This window comes from Ammospiza nelsoni, chromosome 5 (assembly GCF_027579445.1).
Source record: "Ammospiza nelsoni isolate bAmmNel1 chromosome 5, bAmmNel1.pri, whole genome shotgun sequence".
NCBI classification, from domain to species: domain Eukaryota; kingdom Metazoa; phylum Chordata; class Aves; order Passeriformes; family Passerellidae; genus Ammospiza; species Ammospiza nelsoni.
Window position 1 is genome coordinate 68,843,093 of NC_080637.1, and position 22,991 is coordinate 68,866,083.

Here is a 22,991-nt window from a genome sequence, read left to right on the forward strand (position 1 = left end):
AAACTTGTGAGTCTAGAGGAGAGTTACCACAAAGGGGCAAAACAAAATCACCTTGGTACCCCTGGTTCAGCTTCTTTGATGGCAGAGGGAAAATAATGAGAAAGCTTGACATGGGATTCAACTAGCAGAGCAGGAAAGGAAATAGACAACATTGTGCCCAGTGTAAAGTGAGGTTTGGCTTTCTGTGCATAATTTTTTTTTTTTTGTTTCAGAGAGTATAATTTGAAAATATTGATTGTGTTAACTGATACCCTGTCAGATTTATTGCTCTTTGCAGCCTTTAGTGAGCCCCAGTGATGTGCTCTGTTGGCCAGAATTAGTTGGTGCTTTAGCTGGCTTTGGCACAGCTGGAGCCATCCAAAGGTGTTGCCTGCTGCTGAGGCAGTTCAGCATTTCTATCTGTGGCTTTTTTGAGTCCCAAGCTGGCTTGGAATAAGTGTTATAAAAGACCCTTGCAGGCCTGGAGAATAGAATATGTGAGAGGCAGCCTGTGGCAGGGGCCATGAGGCTCCAAGTATGGCTAAGGGGGCAAGTAAAATTAATGCTATTTAACAAAAATGTTTGTATTTATTTGTGGGGATAAGGAGGGCAAGAGGGGATCATTTATCTTGGTGTGTCACAGAGTGAAACTAGCCTCAGTTGAGCCAGTATGAACAAGTAACTTGATTCTAATCAGCATGGCCATATGCCAGGTGATTTTGCCAGGCCAGTCTGCATTGATATGGCATGAAATAATAAATGTTACTATTTTTCTAACTATTTTTCATATCTTGTCTAACTAGATATGAAAAACTATTTTTCATATCTAGTGTTTCTAATGATTTCTAAGTACAATACAAGTGAAACACAGCTTATGAGGATTAAGAACCATCCCAGCTGGAAGGCAGTTTCAGAAATGCGTTTAAGGATCCTAATGGAAACAGCACTGAACATGAGCTTGCAGTGGGACATGGAAGTTCTGCAGTGATGACAGGAGCAGAGCTGTGTTTGTAAATTAATTTGTTTAATATCACAATGACATGAGAAACTTGTTCACAACTGAGAAATATATAAAAATTGGAGACTGCACAGAAAAGAAACCCCATACAAATTGGGAAGATGCTATAAAATGTCTTGCAATGGGAAAAAAATTAATTCAGATTTAATTAGTATGAGGTATTACACCAACTTTTAAATATTGCTGGAGAATGCATACAAACCTCCCTCTAACAGGAAGCTGAATTGAGGTTAAGTTTAAATTGAAAATGAAGAAAGGGAGAACTTGATGAGAGAGTGGGAAAATTCTCCACCTCTTGAAATCTTTAAATCAAGATGCATCACCTTTTTATGCTCCAGTCAAATAGCAGTTACTGGATTTGGTACAGAAGCAGCCAAGTGGTGCAGCATCAGCCTTACTCAGAAGGCAACACTGAATAATTCAGTGATCCCCAGGGATTCCTGAGTATCTGTTTCTCTTCCTAAACTTTTGAAATGTATTGCTGTACACTGGTAAACTTGAGTCAGCTTTGCTGCTGATATAGCAGCAATTCTACTCATCCATTTCACTGCAGGTGAAGTTAGATTTAGTCAGTTTTTCAGTTTAATCAAGTAATCATTTGTTCTCTTTGTTCAAACAGATCTGTGGAATCAGGATATTGATTCCAGAAAGTGTAAATTTAAGAGATTCCAAAATCAAGGGTGTTTATAAGGACCTTGCCATGTGAAGATGACAAAAGTGCATTTCTCTTAGTACTGGATATTTATTTTTTTAGAGAAGCTGTATTTTCCCCTGCAGTGACTTCTCTGCTTTTGTGTAGCTCCCTGCCAGAGATCATTCTAAGATCTCTGCCATATATCTGTGTCTTTTATTAGTTCCCTCTCCATAAATAATCTAGCATGGCTTTAAAAGGCAATAAATTGTAGAGTTAAATAGACAGTAAAGGCAATGCATCATTCTGATTTGGTTGTGCCCTGACATCAAAAGTTTCTTTTGTTGAAGGGATTCACCTGGCTACAATGAAATCCCAAAGGTGTAAATGGTGGGTGAGCAGGATGATGCAAAATTTCATTGGGTTTATGTCCCTTGAAAAGGCTGTGGAGCTGTGCTCACACTGCTGCAGCTGCATGGCAAGGTGGATGGTGCTGAACCACCTGAGATAACTGTGTTTGGATCTTTCTCTGTTTCTCAAGATCAAGAAAGGGAAATGTTTTAAGCAGAAAATCTCAGTTCTGCACACAACAGCCCCATGAAGCCTGAACTCCTCTGTTTTATTCATCAGTGCATTATAGGCACAAAGTGTTTGTTCAAGATATCTTGCTGCGGAGTTTGGAATTTGCTCTGTGTTTACTGAGACCACACACTCAGTGGTTCTTACAGCACTGGAATTGCAGGAGCCAGGGAGTGAGGATTCTGTTGTGGGAGCCAATGTCCTGACACTGGAGCCTTAACCAGAGAATGTCCAAAGCTGATCCTGCAGGTCCCTGCAGCCTGGGGTGAGCAGCCAAGCTTTTCAGCAGAAAGCTGAATCCAGACCTTGTGTGGCTCTGATCCAGAGGAGAGAGGGTAACACACACTCATTCCTTGGTTACATTCTCTTTACTTTGCTCTGATCTCATGCTAAATGCTTCAAAATTGTCTGGGAAAGAAAAGCTCAAGGGGAAAAATATCCTACGTTGTATTGCGAGAAAATGTTTCAACTACTCAAATATTTTTAATGCTTTGTAACATAAAATACCAGATCAATCAAAATGAAGAGCTATTTCAAAGTGAAAAGATTAAATGTTTCATTCTGCAACATTTAGATGGAAAACTTGCACAAATTTTGGTATTCTCAACACAGTTTCAAAATGATTCATTCGAGCATTTTCCAGTGGAAAGCTATTCCATATCAAGATTTTATTCTGACTAAAATTTATAGCTGGGCTCTTGTATTGCTGGAAGTAGATGTTAACAACACTTGTTCAATATTTCATCAGCAGCTCTTTCAGGACTCTGAGCTGCCTAAGGGAAAAAAATACAAACCTAAAACCCCTCCAAATTTCCTGTGAAATGTCTATATGTTGCAGTTGTCAAACTGGCAACAGCAACACCAGCGTATATTGGGAAAGATGAACCTTTTTTTTTGTTTAAAGAGAACTCTTAATTCCAAAAAATATTATAAAATCATTCCAGACTACAGGGGGAGAAGCAGATTCCCCTATGACCTGCTCTGTAATGAACCCAGATTGTCCACATGTGTAGCCCCACCTGATAATATTAACGTTTAATGGTTTACAGGTCATAATCAAAAAAGAAAAAAATGGAGACTAACTGTTGGAATAGCAGCTGCTAAGGACAATATTCATTAATTTAGATCACAACTCAACAATGTGGCTCAGAAAACTTAGTCCAACAGTTGGAAACACATTGAAAATGGTTTTAATTTTTCTTTGTTTTTCATCTTGGCAAATATATCCAGAGAAAAAAGACTGTTGGATGATTGCATAGAGACATTGAATGCATGCCACTGGTGAATAATAGCATATATAGTGGACACTGATTCCAAAAGAAATTTTAATGTGTTGAGCTATCAAATTATATTTAGGCAAAAAAACTTGGTGGTTAGCATTGTATTTTGTGGTCAAATGATGTCAGCCTCTGTGGACCAGCTGGGTCTACAGCATGAAGAATTAAGGGCTTCCTATCAAAAATACCCTGTCCCTGTGGATGGTCAGGTCACTGGAATGTTAGCAAAATCCCTGCAGTGGGTCTCAGCTTTTCCAGCCCCAGCTGGGGTCAGGGATGACTACTGCTGCAAACAGAGCATGAGTACTTTTCAAAGTGCATTTAATCCCTTGAGTACACCTAGAGATGGAGGGGGAAATGGAAAAAGCACTTCTGAGCTCAGCTGTATACTCGACAGTTAAATGAGCAAGCAGCCCCATTTGGACCAGCCTGTGTTTCTGGGCCGCTTTGCACTATCAGGAATATATTCCTGAGCTAACTGAGAAAGCGCTGCCCTGTGGAAATTACATCCCCATGTGAAAGAAATCATTGCAGCTACCTGGAAAAATGCACAGAAAGGACCTTGCTGGCAATTCTTTTCCTTTGGGAATCCAGGCTCCCATGGAAAGACCACAATGAAATCTAAAAGTAACGTCCACTACAAACGGTTTTCATTCTGTTCTCTTCTTTCTGTGCCAAAGACCCTCCCAAACCATTTCTGCTACCATGGCAGGAGGAGGGGCAGCATGCAAACCCTCCAGATGTGTTTGGAGGTTGCTGAGGAGTAAAGCAGCTGCTGCTCCCCCACCATGTCCCCCCAGGACCCCACATACCACAATCATTTTCAGAAGGAGTTTCAGTCAGCGTCCTGCTGTGTCTGGAGCCAGGAGGAGCAGAGCATTCCAGTGGGAATGTTTACTGAGTCTTGGGGATGCCCCAGCTGAAATGGTTTAACCATCTACTGCCAGCATCCCTTCATCAAGGTCAATCAGAAAAAGCTCACGTGGCTCCCTGTGGAACCCCTCATGATGGGGACATGGCTGAACGTGCCTGATTTGCCTAATGGCTGCCCCCAGGCCTGCCCCTGCTCCTGAGCTCCCTGTGCCCATGCTTCATCCTGCCTCTGCCTCCAGGCTCATCATCCATCTCAGCAATCTCCTCTTGCTCACATCGCTGTGTGCTTGCCATGTGTTCTTGGGAGCTTTGGCTTGGCACAGCAAGTTATCTTGGTTGCTGCTGTTTTTTCAGTAGTATTATTATTAGAAAGAAATTCTGCAGATACAAAAAGATTGTTCACCCCTTTATGCCACCAAGACTTGGCAAAGAGAGCCAAGTTTTTTGGGGGGGAAAAAGGCTATTGATGCAACCTAATCAAAGTTGGCATCAAATTTCATAATTCAACCCTGCTATCAAATCAGACTCAAAAGAGTCAGGAAAACTATAAATCCCTACAGAGTACTGAAGTCAAAGTTAATCACATATTTGTTAATAACAAGTTCTTAGAAGCAATGTTGCCGTAATCAGGCTGAGATGAGTTATCACCCTGCCTTTCAGCAGCACTGTCAGAGTGCTCTGGTGAAGGCCTGGACTAATATCCAGTAGATGTGGCAGACTGACCCTTGTAAATCACCTTCTTCCTACCATAAGAGTAGCCTTATCAGCACTGATAACAAAGTGGGACTCATTGAAATCTCCTTTAGAATTAGAAAGGGAAGGTGGGTTTGGTGTTTTTTTTTTTCCCCTATCTTAAGTAAGATGGAGAAATAGTTTTTATTTCATTTCCATTCACAATAAATGGAGTATGACTCCATAACAATGGAGTAAATAATAAATGGATAGTTAGGAACACCTGCATGAGCTGAAAAGCTGGATAGCTGTTAGGAACTCGAGTGAAAGAGCAAGAAAGGCTGTGTGTGTGTCAGCTTCATGTGTCTCTGGAGTGCTTTTTCCTTTGTCTCATATAAAAGCCACAGGAGGGAACTGATAATTTCAAGCTCAAGCCCTCTCAGTGGCAACAAATAGAGTCAAAGTCTGAATCTGCTTTGCACCCTCAGGAGAGAAGTCCCTTCCTCATAGAGGGGAGGTTGAGGAGTTCCAGATGTCCTCCAGGTTAGAGGCAGAGGTACTGAATGTAAATCATGTCTTTTCCACCCCTGTGCCTTTGGCTGGGGATGCAAATGTCCTTGCTGTTTTACACTTCAGATATTTAGCAATGCTTCTCACACCGGGAGAAGTTTTAAATCAGCAATTTAAAAACCTGAAAGAAGAAAGGCTAATACCCATGTTATTCTTAATTAGTAAGCCAGAGCAATTGTGTGTAAGTAAATCAGAGCCTGGAGTGTGAATTTCGCAGGAGTTACGAAGTGATGATTAATCCCTAAATGAGGATTCCTCTCCTGTCCTTTAAAATCAGGGATTGTTCTCCCTCTTAAGAGAGGAGGAAAAATCTTTGTTATGTTTGCCAATACCTGCTGGCAAATATTCTAGCTGGTGAAGACAAAAACTGTTGGGCTATTAATGCATCAAAATTAATTATGCCAGTATAACTGGTTATCTTTGGCACCAGTTCAGAGCTTGAGGGACCAGACATGGCACTGCCCTCTTTGTTACCATGGTAGAAGTTATGAAAGGAGTACAGATCTGGACTTGTATAACTCAAAGCAGTTCTGACCAGATTGTAAATTTCCAGGTTAAGAGTAATATTATTTTCTCAAAAATATTCCTCTCTCAAAAGCTGTTGTTTAGGACCCAGAAGGAACCTGACCCACTTGCAGGAAAAAAAGTTATAGTTGAGAGAGATATGATCAATGCTGTACTACAAAGGAATTTCCACAAACCACTCTGAAAAATTCACTTGATGTGCACTTGCCCTGGTACAAGGTGGTAAAATAACCTAGGTATGGTGCAAGATTGGTATTTTTAGCATGAAATTCTCTGGCCATATCTTCTATGTTTGGGGCTGAATATGCAAGCAAAACAGTGAGCTGCTCGTGTGAGACTGCAGTGAACTCTCCAGCCTGGGTGGGATGGGGTGCTCTGGGTAAGATGGTATTTGTTGCTTTAGGCAGCTGCTTTTCTTGAAATTGAAGCTTGGTCAAATTGTGATCACTTTACAGGTACAGCAAGGTAAACAAATAACATCTGGGAGGTGGAAATATCTTTTTTACTTGCCAAGGATGAAAAGCACCTCTTTTGGTAATCCCATGGGTGCAAGGCAGCAGAAACTTTGTCAGAAAGTGGCAGTGAGCCTGATGCATAAAGAATATCAGCAAAATAGTCAGGTTTTGTGTCTCCTGATTACAAAGGAACTTCTCCAAACTTATCTGCAGAGCAGCAGCACATGTGAAGTGAGCTCACATCTTGCAGTGAGATCTCTGCGTGTGCCAGATGTAAGCAAGCTGTGATTTATGTGTGCAAATGCCTCCAGGAATACATGAGCTCAGGGAATTCAGCATGAGAGCTTTTGGAAACTGGAATTCTGAGTTGCTTCCCACGTTGTTTTTTCTTTTGCTTTAGAACAGGATCTGCTTCTGAAAAGATACAGAGTGAAACTTGACAAGAAGCTGAGGGATCAAAGTTCTAGCTCAGTAACAAATCGAGGTGAATGCTGGTGAGTCATCTGCTGAGCTTTGAGGGCAGATGGCTGGACAAGAAATTCCAAAACATTCTTTAAACACAACAGAAATCTCCCTAATGTCTGCCCATAACGATAGGGCTGCTCAAAAGCAGAATCTGGGAAGATGGGAGCGGCTCACTTTCTCAGATTTTAACTTCCAAACAAGCTGCTAAGACCAGTTTGTAAACTTTTAACCTAACAACAGCAGTGGCACCTCTGTCCCCTCTGTAGGGGAACTGAGTGCTGAAAGAAACAGCTGCATGTACACATGTAGAGAGGCAAAAACCCTCCAGTAATGCTGATATTGAAGGTCCTTTAAGGATTCTGACCAGGTGGCCTCCAGGTGTAGGGCAAGAAAACTGGACAGAGAAAATGGACTTGAATGCTGCAGTGACTCTTGGGGAGCTTCTCTGTATTTTAGCTCAGTGCTGGATGCTGTTTCAAGCCACAGGGAAGCCATGTGGGTATATCTGATAGTGAGTAAAGCATTACACAGCTCCTAGAGGCTGTGATACCTTGCCATCATGCTGTGTCCAACCCATATAAGCTAAGCCAGTTATGTGTCATCAATTCCAATTTTCCCTCTTCATTCTTTTGTGCTATTGTATAATACAGCTCCAAGAGGGCAGAATTATTCTCTCTTCTTCATTTGTAGCTGAATACAGCTTCTGAATTACACCAATTATTCTGCTAATCTGCTTCCTGACTTGGCCGAATTTTCTCAGAAAGTAGCTATGGTTAGCAATAAGAAAAAAGTGAAACTAGCAGCCACAGAGTATCTTCTGTTCCACTCTGAGGGCTACACCTTGTAGCTGTGAGGATCTTAAAAGTCCAGAGCAAATGCTCCTGCTGTGAGTCTTGGGCCCTCTTGCACTTTTGCTTTCCTAAGACTTTGTTCTGAGCCAATCCAGCTCAATGAGCTAAACTAAATTAAAATGAATCAATAAAAATAATAATTTTTTAAAAGTTTAAAAGAGACCACTTTTTCTAGCTTTAGTGAGCTGAATTGTCTGTGAAAGGGTTTGGCAAATTCCATCCCAAGGGCAAGGTGGGATGAGTGTGGGAGCAGGAGATAAGGAGGGAGCAAAGGGTCAGAGGCTGAAGAGGAGCAGGGCTTCCCCCTTTTGGGAGCAGCAGGCTGTTAGATCATCCCAATATCTAATCTTTCTGCTTGTTAGTCACTGCTGAGACTGGGGCTGCCTTGGCAAAACCTTGGTTGCTGTTGTTGTTACCTTTATGACACAGAGGAAACATGACTTGTTCTCATCATTTCCTTCGTGTAAGCTGTGAGTAGAAATTCCATGGTCTCTACTCCAGGCACAAACAATGACTGCTCAACTGCTTTTGCTGTCTGAGGAGAGAGCTGTGCTGGGAAATAAGAGTGATGTTGTCTCTGAAAGGGGCTACAAAGAGCGAGATGTAATCCTCATGTGAGAATATGAACTGAGAAACCCTGAGGGAAGGAACCATTTGCCATTTATCTCAATATATGTTGTGCTCTTAAGATCTCTTAGGGAAGGTCAGGGCAGCAACATTTGATGATGTGTTTGTGCCAAAAAGTCACATGCAACCCAATTCAGCCATAAAAACTGTTCCTGATGCAATAGAAGTCATATTTCACTGCAGGTTATGCCACTGTGACACCACAAGCAACATCTTCACAGTATGGCACATGAAATATGGGCTGAGATTGATGTGTGACCCAGAGAGATGTAGGATTTCAGGCTTTGTGAAAGTAGCCACACTGTGGAATGGCTCAGAGTGCAAAGTGAAAATCTGGATCCAAAACTTCTGGCACTTCACATACAGCCTACACCAATGTCTCACTTCTGGTCCATAACTTTTCGTACACTTATCTATGGTTATATACAGATTTCAAGTCCAGACTAGTCTCAGAAAACATACAGGAGCATGCCAAGAAGGAATTGAAGCAGGATACATGGAATTTCACATCAGAGTGAAGTAGCTGTGAATGAACTCAGCAAGTGCTCTGTGTATTTGCACAAAGCAATCATTGGTTACTTGATTTGTGTACAGGTGCTCAGGTTGTGTATGAGGAATGCCAGCAGTGGATTTACTGAAAACATTAAAAAATACAATACCATATCCCTGTAAGTTCACCACAAAGAATGCTGCCAAGCTTGCCTTTACGTGTTAACTCTTTCCTGTGTGCCCTCCAAAGTCTGCACACAATAAACTATTTTCCACATCTCCAAATCAGTGGCAATATCTGTGGAGCATCAGTTTTATTCACCTCTCCTCAAGAAGTTCATTCATCATTTGCAGTGAGCCTGAGATAAAAGACTCTTCATCTGTGTAAATTATTATTATTATTATTGTTGGTGTTGGGCTAGTATTTTCAGAGGGTTTTATTGGAACCTGATGTCCTGCCAAGAGTAACACCCCGGGAATCTTTCAACAACTGTTCCTGGGTGTTCTGTAGATTACTGCTGTTTTCTCATACACTGTCCCTGGGAATTGCATTCTCAGATTAGAAAAGTGTCCATCCTCTTCCCTCTGTGAGAGCAACTGCTGTTCTGGCTCTGTATTAAGGAATTAGGATAGTGGGGTTTTTTCTGGTGACTTATTATTCCGGTTGTGTTCTGTTTTCTCATTAACCCCTTTGCAAAACAGGCTCAAAATGTAAAATAAGATTGATGTGTGAATGATCCCGTGGCATTATGCAAACACTTTGCACAGCTGAGAATGGCCAGTTAAAGGAGGAAAATTGGACCCAGACATTCAGTCAGCAACTTTCAACCCTGAAGAGACAAAGAGCCTTTAAGAGCTCACTTTAAAATGAGGAGCCATAGTGCAGCACGGCAGAATTTAAAGGGAGGCCCAAATCCCCTCAGTGACAATTGTGTTTTTCAGGGATCTCCTGAGTAGAGGTTGCTTTGAGAGACCTTTGGAAAAGGGTGTAGCAAAGGAGACCTTCCTCAGTAGGAGACTGGACTGGGGAAGCAAATACCTCAGAGCCGGAATGGGAGGGGATTCAAGCAGAATTTCTATGACAATTGATGGCCCAGATTTTGCAAGCAGTCTTGTTCTGAAAAAAACATTCACGTTCACTGAACACGTTAAGTTTTTGGAGTGGGAAAACAAAACTTTGCAGGAGCTGGAGTTTCTTATGATTCCTTTCTCACTGTACCTGGAGTTTATCCTGTAGTTTCTCCTTTCAAGATGGCCAAGGGACAGAAGAAGTGGGAACCATTGATGCAGAACAAATGCTTTGGATTTCAAGTGGGGTTAACTCAGTAAGCATTGTGTGCTGAAGCTGGATTCCTGTAAGGGGATAGCCAAGGCTGTGTCGAAATGAGCTCCTGCATGTTGGAGGAAGGATAAAAGATTTGGAGAGGAGGAAGAAAAATCCTGGGCCATGTGGGACAGACTGGGCACTGGTTTACTATGTTTGAAGGGCAGTTGTGGTGGTCCTTACTCAGCATGGGCTTGGACAAATGGCTCATATTAGTTCCCAGTTTTAGTTGCACACTGAAACATTCGCAACACCTAGCATGAAATGATTGAGGAGTTTATCCCTGCAGTTTATTCACTCCTGATCACACCCTTCCCTTCCCTTCTGGTTTCTGCCTCTCCCAGCAGAGCTCACCCCTGTTGGAGCAGCTCAGCTTTATTGTCAGTATGTTGTGCAGCAGTCCTGGGGTTTTGTGGTGCCCTTCTGTGCACTCACTACAGTCTTTTGTCTTTTTTTTTTTTTTTTCTAAAAAAAACCCCTAAACAAAACCCAGCAAAAAGAAATACCAGCTTGCCTCTTTTTTTTCTTATTCACGACTTCTCATATTCTGTCTGGGCACCCTGATACTGTTTGATTCTGCTGCTGACATGACCAGACAAAGTGGGCAAAAGAGGCTTTTTTGCACTCATTAATATGATTACCATGACCAGTGACTTTTAATATATATTTATCCCCATGAGACAGGGGATTTTATTAATATTTAGAGAAATCATTGTAGTTGTTCTTTCCAGTTTTTTACCCTGGCAATGAAATTTCTGTTTTCTTGGGCTTTTTGAAGACCTTTCACCTTGTAATCCATCCTGCATCATCTCGATGCCTCAGCTCCTGCAGCACTCGAGTACAGAATGTGAATTTCCCTGTGCTCACAGGTATCAACATGTCAGCATTGACTGTGTATGTAACGTGTGTGCCTTGGGCAAAAGGCAGACTGAGTGCTGCTCTGTAACAGATACAACATACCCACAATTTTAGGTCCGCAAATTATCATTTGCAGCCCCACCAAGAGGAGTGACAGAGCCCTATCTGTCCTTCACAACACACCAGGAGGAGAAGAGGGCCTGTAAAACCCATAGATCTTTCCTTGTAAAAGATTGTGATCAGTGAATCACAGCCTTCTCTCAGCCTGTGTGTTTGGCTGCTCCTGACACCAACTTCCCACAAGAATGGCTCTGATTTCTGCTGAATCAGCCTCACCATGACGCCCACTGAGCAGATGATAAGGAGAGAGCAGCACTTTGTGCAGGGTACAAATGTATCGTGTGCATGGAATTGTATCATCTGCATGGAATTGACTGGAGGAGTTGCTTGGCCAGATACTGCACCTCATTTCTCAGAGAGGTCAAGAGCAGGGCTGGAGACAGTGCCTTCTGATTTAGGGATAGCCACTGGGAACAGCACCTGCCAGCCTTCATATCTTCATCTCTACATACCCACAATGTGTCCCTGATTATCCCTGTATAAACTGATTTATCCATCCATGGACGTGCCTCTTTAATGTACAGGGCTCGTGGTAAAGCTCAGGGCTACTTGCTCTTGCATAACTCCTTGGAGGTTTGCTTGGCTGAACTTCACTTTTCACAAGTCATTTGATAATATGTAAAACAAAAAAATGGGAGGAACGTGAAAATGATCTTAGGCACACCAATAACAGACTGACTGGGCTCCTAGCTGAGAAACACGTTCTCAGCAGATAGGAAAACACAGGGAGGGGAACAAAGGAAGGGAAAAATTGCTTTTGGATCAGGATAAAGAGGAATGTATTGTTATCATTTGCAGCCACAGAGTGACGCATCTTTTTATTTTTTAGCCATTCTTTGCTGTTGGTCGTGACAGGGACACCTTTCCCTTCCTCTGGCCAAGGGTCTGAGTCAGCTGCTCCCACAGGAGGGAAAATGTCCCTGTTTGTGCAGTGTGAGTGAGGCAAGAGGAAGCACCCTGGCCCTAAACACCCGAGTGTTAAACATCCTAAACACCAAAGTGGCCAACAGCTGAGTCCTGAGCCCATTCCCCTTCCAGAGAGGGACCTGCAAGGGAGCTGCCACTTTGGAAAAACTGGCAAAAAACTGCACACTGCAAGACTGACCCTGTTCATAACTCAGCTGTAGGCTCATGGCTGGAGGCAGTGCAGAGCTTTGGGAATGAATCAGAGGGCTCCTCAACCCCACATCACTGACCAAAAGCCAATCTAATTAGTAGCCACCAAGACCTGTTGCCATCTGCTCTTGAATTGCTTGTCTGAGCCTGGGCCTGAGATCAATCTCTGCACAAGGATACAGATCTGCAGAGTGCCTGTTATCTCCTTCTTTTGATGGTCTCAGCAGGATAATTGGGCATTGGACAGCTCAGGGATGAAGCACACCTCTTGCTATATGCAGTAGCTCAAAGTAGGAGGACATGGGGTGCTCCATCTTCTCTGGTTTCTGGTCCCAGAGACTTCTGGGACTCTGTTTTTTGTATCTATTCCCCCAATTTGGCTTACTAGCATTCAGAGGATGTGATTTTATGGAACTTACCCTGCTGGGGCTCTCTTCTGGGGCTGTGCTCCTCTTTTTTTTCTTTCTCCATTATTTGCTCCCTCTACTTACTCAGTGAGGTTTTGGTGTGGGTTTTTTTCTTCTTTTTTTTTCTTTTATTCTGCTTCTTTGATACTGAAGTGATTCCTTCCTCTGAACATGTTAGCTTTTTTTATATTTTGGTAGGCCCATGTCTCTTCCACCTGATCTCTGTGTAGCTGCACCTGGGTGTGAGTAGTTTTGTAGTTTTCTCCCTCAAACTCCATTGCACCCCAGCTCCTCACAGGCAGGAGAAGGAGGTGAGAGGGGCTTTTATTGTACCAGAGGACTTTGCCCATCCCTCTGTGGGTCTGAACAGGCCAGCATTATTTCACAAGTGCTAAATCCACTCACAATGGCTTTAAATGGCTGAGCTGCTGAGCCAGCTGAACAGCAAACACCAGCAGAGAAACCACATTTCGTGAGCGCTTCAGATTCCTCCAGCCTGTACGTGGAGCCATTAGGAGCAGAGGAAAAGCCCTTTGACACAGCTCCCTTCGGCAACTTCTTCACAACCACGTGCCAAAAGTGGGGGCTGGCTAAGGAATTGGGCCAGAGTCAGCTCCCAAGAATCCAGCACGTGAGGATGGAGCTCAAATCTTTGGTTTGGTTAAAACAAAACAGCGGCGCAGAAAATTTTCTTGTAGTGTATGAATCCTTTGCTGGGTGTCTCCCTGATCAGTGTGGATTTCCAGTCAAGGTGTCACCATGGGTAAAAGATGAGAAAAATCCCAGGTGCCAATGTTCTGTAGGAATAATTTTTATTGTATTTGTAGCTGTTAACTGTTTGCCTTCTTTTATACAACTAAGTGAAGAAGAACCCAGATTTGTAGCTGTTGTCTTCTGATAATCATGGAATAACTAGATCTTCAGCTAACATAACCACAACTGTAACAATATAATTATGTTTCTTATAATAATAATAAATATTCCAGAATTCAAGCCATTATTCCATTGCAGTAATATAGATGAAGGCAGTAATATAGATGTAAAGGAGCTGCTATTTCTGTCTGTGTCCAGACATATTCCTGAAACAAGTTCTTTCACAATGATCTGGGTTAGCTTAGACACTCAGCAATAGAGGTTTCCTAGCCCAGACAGTCTTGACAGAGTGATTGCTTTGAGCATTGCATTGAGGGAGCAATAATTATTGATGGTGGTGATGAGGAAGGATGAACCTCCCTGCTCCAGCTCCAGTCAGCAAAAACTGTGTGGCCACAGCCTGAAATCACGCAGGGACATGCAGCAACATTTCGTCTTGAACCAGCCAGAAGGAGGTGCAAAGTTCAAGTTGAAAAGTTGCATCAAGAACTTGTATGGTCATTCTGAGTCAGAATTTCTGTTTAACGTATTTCAGTGTGTTTCACTTTGGCTTTGGGGTTTCATCCTACACCAGTGTGGTTGAGTGACTCTGGTTCCAGCAAGAAAGAGGTGCAAACACAGCTGTGTGTGCCTGAACTTTTGAAAGTGTGTCAAAATTTTGTTTGCAATGGCTGTTGAAGTTAGCATTCAGCAGGGGAAGGAGTTATGGGTGGTGTCCTATTGACAGCTTCAGTTAATGCTCTTCTTTGCACTGTGTAAAGTAACAGAGTGTTCTCTGGTGACTGAAAAAATCTCCAATGATTCCTTCAAGAATTGATGGAGATTAAGAATTTAACCTGTGAGAACAAAGATGGAGCCAAAGAATGCTGCTCTGTGGCAATTTGCCCATCCAGAGATGCTCAGGATTTCCTGTCACCTTCCACTGGTGTGCCCTTGGGTACCTCAGGGCTCATTTAACCATCTCTGCCTTGACTTAATATCTGTAAAATAGCCAGGAAAACACCTCTTGTTCCACGTGGAGATTGTGAAATTAAATTCATTGATATTCATAGCACTCTTGGAAAACTAGGGACAGAATAACTTGGTTCTCACACAAGTCCTGGGAGAGTATTTCTGTGCTGTTATTTTCTGCAAAAATAGTCCTTCAGTAAAACATAGGTTACAGAAGAATGGTTGGCCACCCTTTGGCTCTTATTAGATTGGTAGGAGCAGTTATTTTTGACACATAATCAAGGTCTATGGTGAATTTGGGCCTTCTTTTAAATCTCACAAAATAGTATTCTGCAAAAGAGAGACCTCCTGCAAATATGCATAAATATTAGGGGGCAAATAAAGAAAAAAACCATGAGAGCATGAACAAGCCACAAACCAAAACATGATCTCATTTTCTTGTTCTTGTTTCTCTAAATCTGCCAACAGGATTCCCCCAGAATTTCCAGCACTCACTGAACCTTGACCCAAGCAGCTTAATGAGAAATTTCTTCCCCAAGGGTTATTTTGGATAGAAAGTTCTAAGATCCTGTGTATAATGGTTTTCACAGCTGTAATTACAGAGTCACATATCTGATTCATGTAATTTGACCGGGAATTATAGCTTGGCTAGTTCAAAGGAGTGTGTCAAGGTGTATGGTAACTGCTGATGTGCATCTTGCAGCCTCTGCACTTGGGCCCTTCCATCATTCTGGTGTCCAGTTCAAAAGTTTCTGTTCCATGTTTACATACCTGAGGCAGTCTAGATTACAGTAGTAGAGCTCACTTGTTGTATTGCCTTTCCCCAGAGACAGTTTTATAAACACTTGACTCACAGGGAAATGGCAGTGAAAATGCCCATTCACCCTTCTTGTACTTGGAGAAGCCCACACTTCTGTGTGTGCTTATTGTATGCCTGAAGTGCTGCCCATTTTTGGTTCTCAGCAGAGAAGCAGAGCAAAATAATACAGATTTTACAGAAAGAGCTGAGAGGGGGTGACTTGGACTTCCTTTTTCTGTGGTAAATGAGGGGAAAATGCTGTACCTGTGTATCAACTGGGGGCAAACAGAGAGAAGCAGGTTCATGGATCAGCTCTCAGGCACAGGATGGAATAAAAGTGAGAAGGGCAACTATTTGACAAAAGATAGAAAAATCCGATTTAGCTGTGTTTTAACAGATATTTCATTTTGCAGAGGATTCCCAGCCACAAAGATGTCTCAGTGGTTTACTGCTGGCCACACAGGAGAGCTGTGCTGCCACCACCATAACCAGGATTATGGTTACTCACTGCAGCCAAAACTCCTTGTGCACTCAAATCTGCAATGTGCACGTCTTGTATTTGTGGGGTTTACAGACAGAATAAGGAGCAATGCATCTGACTCCATGTTCTTGGAAGGCTAATTTATGATTTTGTTATTTTATTATATTATTTTATTATTTAATATTAATATGATATTATTATTATACTATATTATACTATACTATATAATACTATCCTAAAGAATACAGAAAGGATACTTACAGAAGGCTAAAAAGAGAATAATGAAAACTTGTGACTCTTTCCAGAGTCCTGACACAGCTTGACACTGATTGGTCATTAAGTCAAAACAATCCACTTGAAACCAATGAAACAATCTCCAAACAAACGTGAGCACAACACAGGAGAAGCAAATGAGATAACAATTGTTTTCCTTTTTCTCTGAGGCTCTGCCCCTCAGACTCCTCCTTTTCTTTCACCAACCCTCATAAGGTGAAGGGTGAGGGTCCAGCTCAGCCACTGCTGTAAGGATGCTCCAAGGGTTTATTTAACTCCACATGTGCCTCATTTTCCCCAGATATCTTAAAACTCAAGATAAAAATACTATTATCCCTATGTTTGGGAAGGGCCTAAGCAAATATTCACCCCAAGAGGGAAATCTGGCCATGTCCAGGTAGAGCTGGCAGGAGGAAAGTAAAGGGAAGAGGGGAAATGTCACATCTGACAACAGAACCAAGAACTAATTAGTACTGATTGCAAGAATTAGTCTCCTCCTCCTCAGCTCGTTGTGACACATTTGTCTGTGTTCTGGTGTGAGTGTTGCTGGTTTCTGGGACCAGCACAGCTAATGCTGCACACATTTTCAGGTCCTGGCAGCTGGGGAAGAAAAGCAGAGGGTCACTCTTGCTCCAGAGTCTAATAACCTGTTTGACACCTGCCTTTTGACTGACTGGAGCACAGTGAATCTCTGCCCAAGCCCTGTAAAGGATTTGCTCTCAGGGAGCAGCCTGAAATCTTGCAGTCTGGGTGGCATCCACTGGTGACAGCAATCATTGTTAGTGTTAGGGCCTTCCCTGCTTCTCCACTGGCTACACCAAAACCTGAACCTTCAGATTACTGCTCTGAAGTGAGGGGTAGCTGCCACTGAAAGGAGATTTTCTATTGTCTGTACATGGCCATGCACTCCCAGTCATGGACAGGTGTGGGATCCTCCCAGGAACCACTGCAGGACAGCAAAGCAGAACTTTATCCTGACAAAAAGTGGGCAGTTTCCTTTGAATTTATCTCTCTGAAACGGCTTTGCTAGTATTCAGATAAATGGTGTAGGAGATGGAGTGGAACCCTGGGAGTTATGTGAATGGTGTAGGTGATGAAATGTAACCCTGGGAGTGGGATCCTGCTTGAAAGGTTGGAGTAACTGAGTTAGTTTAGTTACAAACAGTGAGATGAGCTCCTCAGCCTCTTGATGACTGGATTGCACACAATGTACAAGGATCCACAATGTCACAGAAATGGATTTTTCTGCAGCACTTAGGTTTCTCCTTGAAAGGCTCTTTCTCAATGCAGATTTTCACTATCCAGCCCAAATTACAGAGCCCAGGTAACGCTACTGAATACATGCCCAAACCAGGAACTTGTAAGCACATCACAGCCTTGCAGCACAAGTTAAAGCCACAAAATACCAAAAACTGAAAGTCCAGCCCAGCTGTGAGCACACTCTCTGTGTGTTCAGATTTAGACTGAAAGGGGGATGTGAGAGATGGGATTTACTGTGGTAAAGGGGGACTTTCCAATTGTTTTGTGGGCATTTTGGAAAAGTCCACACTGTTAGACCTGTAGCTGGCTCTATTTGTCCAAATAATATCTATCTCTTTCTAAAGTCTGCCTGCTGTAGATCTGGTCAAAAACTGAGCACTGGAAGTAAACTATGCAATTACTTTACATCTTTTTTTTCCCTTGCAAGTTACTTGTAAACCTGTCTTTATTTCCACAGATGTATTTTCCATTCAAGGTATTCATGAAGCAACTCCTGCCAAAAAAATTTCAGTGTAGGGCCTGTTTTCCAGAATGATTATTTTAGCTGTTTACTCTTTTTACTTTTGAAGTATGAAAGATTCCCTAAATGGTGAGGTATTACTTCTGCTTCTCATCCCAGAGGATTGTAATTTTTTTTTTTATCCAAAGAGTAAGAAACTATAAAAAGAAAGACACAACATACAATATAGAACCTCTTTTGCAGTATGAACAGGGATGACATTTCATCCAGCACAAATCCCATTTGTACAGAAGGTAACTGCAAGGAAACATAAAAATATAAATCTAATAAAACTATGGAGCCATTTAGTATCAGCTGCTGGGCTGGAAGTGGTGGAATGATGTTGTCTCAGTCATCCCCATTGAAAGTTTGGGACATTGGCTTAAATCACCAATGAAACAGGGTTGTGTTGGAATGTCAGATGATGAGCTGAGGTACAGAGCTGAACAGATTTAATGGGCCTTGTGCTGCTGAAAGAAGTGTCCTGCATGGCTCCCTCCTCCCTTCTTCCCCCTGCAAATCTCTTGGAAGGGTTGGACAAAAAGTCAGGGGGACAATAGCATAAACAAGTACAGGCAAATCAGCCAGTGTTTCTATCAAAGCCATACTTCTAATTTATAAACCTGTGTTTCCTGAAGCAAAAGGAAATTGGTGGTGGGGTCTTGTTGGATTTTTTTATTTCCATCCCAAATGTGTTTCTCAGATCCCAGCTATCTCAGGATGTACTCTGCTATACCTCACCAGGACACTGCTTTCTGCCTGGTTTCTTGTCAATGACAGGTGTTCAATAGAGGAAGGTAAAAGTTTCACTTGGAAACCACAAAAATGCATAATTCAGATTAAATAATGTCTAAGTTTTACCTTTTAATAGGTAAATTAATATTTTTAATTGAAATATTTTCATTCTTGTTTTATTTATTTTCTTAGCACTTGACTGGCTGGCATACACCAAGTAAAGCTGCACATCTTGTGGCTTTTTTCTATTTCAGCACCATTTCCTTTTTGCACCTCTCTCTACACCATTTGAGGTTTTGTTGGTCTTCCTAGAAGTCAGAATGGGAAAGCAGACTCCTTGGAAAGACACAGAACAAGGGAATTTTTGTAAGGGAGAAAGTGGATTAATGGGAGACACTTCTTGCTGTTAAAAAGCAGTCATAGGTGCCACTTCCAGAGAGCTGGTGTCTAATTTCTCTAATACGAGCTACCACTTGTAGTGTGGTCAGCAATTGTGCCAGGGCCTGTAGGGAGCTGAAAAGTTCCAATATTTATTTTTATCCTGCTATTGGCTTATGGAATTTGAAGGTACCTTTTTTAGCTTGCATAACTGTAAATATTGTTACTGGACCTCTCGACCTCTTTTCTATGTGTGCTCGCCCCAATATTTGACCTCCTAACCTGCCCCAGGAGATGGCAAATTCCACAGGCTGATGACATGCTGGATGTGGGAGTCCTGTTACAGACACTTTCAGTTTTGCTGGTTGAGCTCCTGTTCATGCTTCAGAATGAGCAAAAAACGTTGGGGACTGACCAGTTCTCCTTAGAGCCTTCTTAAATCTTGATTTCCTTCTCCTGCTGTCTCCTACATGAGGACAAAGCTCCGTTGTTTCAAATTGAGTTACCCGCCCAGCCTGTCCCTGTTGAGTAAGAAATGCTAGGAGGGAACTGTGACTGAGACACAGGACCCTCAGTCTATAAATACAAACTCCTATTTCTGTATTGTATCATAGTCAATTTCCTGATTGTTCCTGCTACTCCATCCAGGAGCTCTTTGAGGAGCAGTGAGTCAGGAGTTACAGTGTGCAGTGCACATTCCCCGAGATCTTCCCAAACCCACAGCTGGAAACTGCCAAGGAGATAGCTGCTCTGCATTCCCTGCTCAGAGCAGGGACTAAAAGGAGGATTTTTAAATGTACTTTCCACTGAAAACCACTTTTTTTTTCCTCTTCCACTGACCACTCCTCCCCTTACCTCACACTTGTCAAGTCACATCATTTACAGGACTCTCTGCTTGTCTCAGCTATTGTCCTGAATCCTGATTCAGGACTCTGCCAACTACACCAATTTGTCATGAACAAACAATTTGGGATTTAGATCACTTCAAGAATCATCTTCAAAGGTATTTGTGAAAGTGATTTTAATATAATGCTGTAAAAATATTTGATGGCAAGTCAGTTATTATACAGCGCAATCATTTAAACAATGATTTGAAACTACCGAGGTGCAAGTAAAAGTTACCAAGAAAAAACAACAGTTCCTGAGATAAGATCAAAGGTACCAGGGCAGAAATCAAAGTTACCATACCACAGGGTTCTGTGCAGTATCAATCACTTACCAGAGATCTGCTGCTGGTAAAAGGTCTCTGCTTTGAGAGGCAGCCTGGAGGGTTGTCACAGTGCAAGGGGAAATCATGCAGCCAGGAGAGCTCAAAGGAGGCTCACTCAGGCCTTTATTTATAGAATAAAGTGGTTGGCTTGCAGTCAAATTACATGTGATAGTAAAGGTATGCATGAGACTCCTTGTACCCACAACTTACTTTGTTCCTTGATAAATGAGTCTTGGAGAAGGCGCTCACTATTCATGTGTTAATCGCATGGCTGGTGTTCCAAGCTCATGCCTCGATGCTCACTGGGTCAACCCTGCTTCTTTGTGAGTTTTCAGACAACAGATTGAAGCCAGAGGAGCTCTTGGTCCATTTGCAGCTTATGCTTTTGCATCTTTTGGAGTCTGAACCAAACTAGATTCATTTGGTTAAGGGGTTTAATTTATTATAGCAGTGGGTAACACTCCCTCTCCTGGATCTGTGAATTTCCTGATCGTGAGCCTGCCAGAGTCTGTGTGCATTCACCTGTGTTTTGTGCTGCCTGCTGCCTTCCCCATGAAAGGAAACCTTAGCAGCACAGTTGTTTTTGGGGCAGTTTGTAGTGGTGCACACTCCACACCTCCCTGCTCTGGAAACAGATGGGATGTTCTCCTTAGTCGGGCAACTCAAGGAACCTTTGGCCTTCTGGACTTAATTATTTGAGTATTGTAAAGGCCAAAGATGCTGGTGTGATCACTTTTGGCTCTTCACTTGAACTCAAGGTGGCTTGAAAGAGAAAACTCTACACCAAAAATTTTGCAGTGGTCGATAAGATTTTTAATTAATTTTTTTTCCATCTATTATACCTGGACTTGAAATTCATTATAGACCTGAAATGTTCCATTCAGTGGAGTGATTTAACATACAGGGAGTTAATTTGACTTTTTATTTAGCATAATTTTCTTGTCCTCTCTTTACCATCAGTTCCTGGCTTAATGATGTCTATATTTTCCCCCTTATTGTCTAGTTGTAGGAAAGACTAACATTTATCTCCCCCTTAATAAAGTCTTAACAAAGTACATTTTCACTGTCATAGCTACCTGTGCATCTTCCTCACTAATTGTGTCTCTTATTGAGCATAGTAGCTCCCAGGTCTTCAAAAGCTGCTCTACACCCAATATCTCACTGGAGGTACATTCTGCAGGTTTGGGGAGTCTCAGTCCTTCTTTCTAGTTAAGGAACATTGTCCTGATTATTTCCAAGGGCACAAATCTTACCATTTTAGTTTCTTTGACGTGGGCTAAAGAAACAAAAATTATGGCCCCAGAGTGACTTCCCCACTGCCAAGTCTAAGGATGATTAAGACCATTTCAGACATAAAAATCAGCTGCAAAGTTGGGACCCTTATACCACCTACTCAGGGCTGGAAGCTGTGCCCTAGGCAATGCTTCATGTTCTTCCCTTCACAGCTGTCTGAAGTGCAGATCTGGACTGGAACTTGTGAGGTTTGATGGGTGTTTGTGATCTGGGCTTTTGATTCCATTTCCTCTCTTTTTCCCAACCCTTGGGTAGCTGCCCTTTCTGAGAACGCGCGCTGCACACAAGAAACACCCTTCTCAAAAAACACAAACGGAGTAGGAACACTTCTACCTTCTTAAAAAACACTCAGAGCAGGAACACAGAGAACTGAAAGAGCTTCACCAAGAAGTTTTGTTTCTCTGTAAACCATACGTAGGAAACCTTGGCCTTTGCACTCCCTCTTTGTTTGTATTTATTTCTTTTTCTCCTCTCCAGATTGAGAGAACTTTCTGCCAAACAGAGAAAGGCTTTGTGAGATGAGGGGCAGATCAAACTTATGCAGCTTGTAGAGTTTGTGCTGCCTCCTTCTGAGGGCTGAAGGCTAATCTCTTCCTCCCCTACCCTTCCTTCCCTAAAAAGCATCTCTTTTTAGTAATATCCCTCTTCTAACCCTCTTTTTTTTTTTGAGAAAGGCTCATAACTGCTCTTGGCAGAACACAGCAGACATCCTGCCACTGGTTTTTCTTCAAAGGGGAGCAGAGGAAAAAAGCAGAACTGAGTTTTCAAAGGAAACTCACTGCCAAAGCTGAGGAGCAAATGATACAAGCGGTGCACGTCCCCCCCAAACTGTGGGTATCCCCGAGGCAGACTCACGTGGGGATTGGCGCTGTCCCTGTCCGAGGCCATCCCTGTGCGTGTCCCCAGCTCTGTCCCCACGGCCGAGGAGCGGAGCGCTCGCTGCTGCCGGAGCTCTGAGCCGGGCAGGGCGCAGCTGCTGGAACAGACCCGCTATTCATGTGCTCGTGTGCCGGCATCCGCCCGCCTGGCATGGCCTGGCCTGGCCTGGGGGCGACACGGGGGCTGCCAGCGGCTCCTCATTGTCAGCCAGCCCTGGAACAAGTGGCCCTCTTACACTTTCCATGGCACCCGTGTGCGTGGTGCCACCTCTGCGAGCCCAGCTGAGCCCCATGAGCTCACTCGGGCAGGGAGCTGGGGATGCTGCCAGGGTACCAAGAGGTTCCTGGCGTGGCCTGAGCAGCCACAGCCATCCCAATCTCTTCCCTCCCTCCTTCCCTCCCTCCCCAGCGCACAGCAGAACTTACAGATGAAAAACCAAAAGGCGAAAAAACAAAATCCACAAAAGTTGTGTCTGCCAGTTCACTGCAGAACTTACAGATGAAAAACCAAAAGGCGAAAAAACA

At 42.8% G+C, this 22,991-nt stretch overlaps 1 protein-coding gene across 2 annotated transcripts in view; it reads right to left on the reverse strand.

Annotated features, from left to right (window-relative positions):
• NINJ2 (ninjurin 2) overlaps positions 1–22,626 on the reverse strand; it is a 42,219-nt gene extending 19,593 nt beyond the window's left edge. For both annotated transcript variants that reach the window (XM_059472544.1, XM_059472545.1), the window contains exon 1: positions 22,444–22,626. In XM_059472544.1, coding sequence (XP_059328527.1) covers positions 22,444–22,476 — 33 coding nt within the window. In that variant the 5' untranslated portion in view covers positions 22,477–22,626. The remainder of the gene's footprint in view (positions 1–22,443) is intronic.
• Between the last annotated feature and the right edge of the window lie 365 nt (positions 22,627–22,991).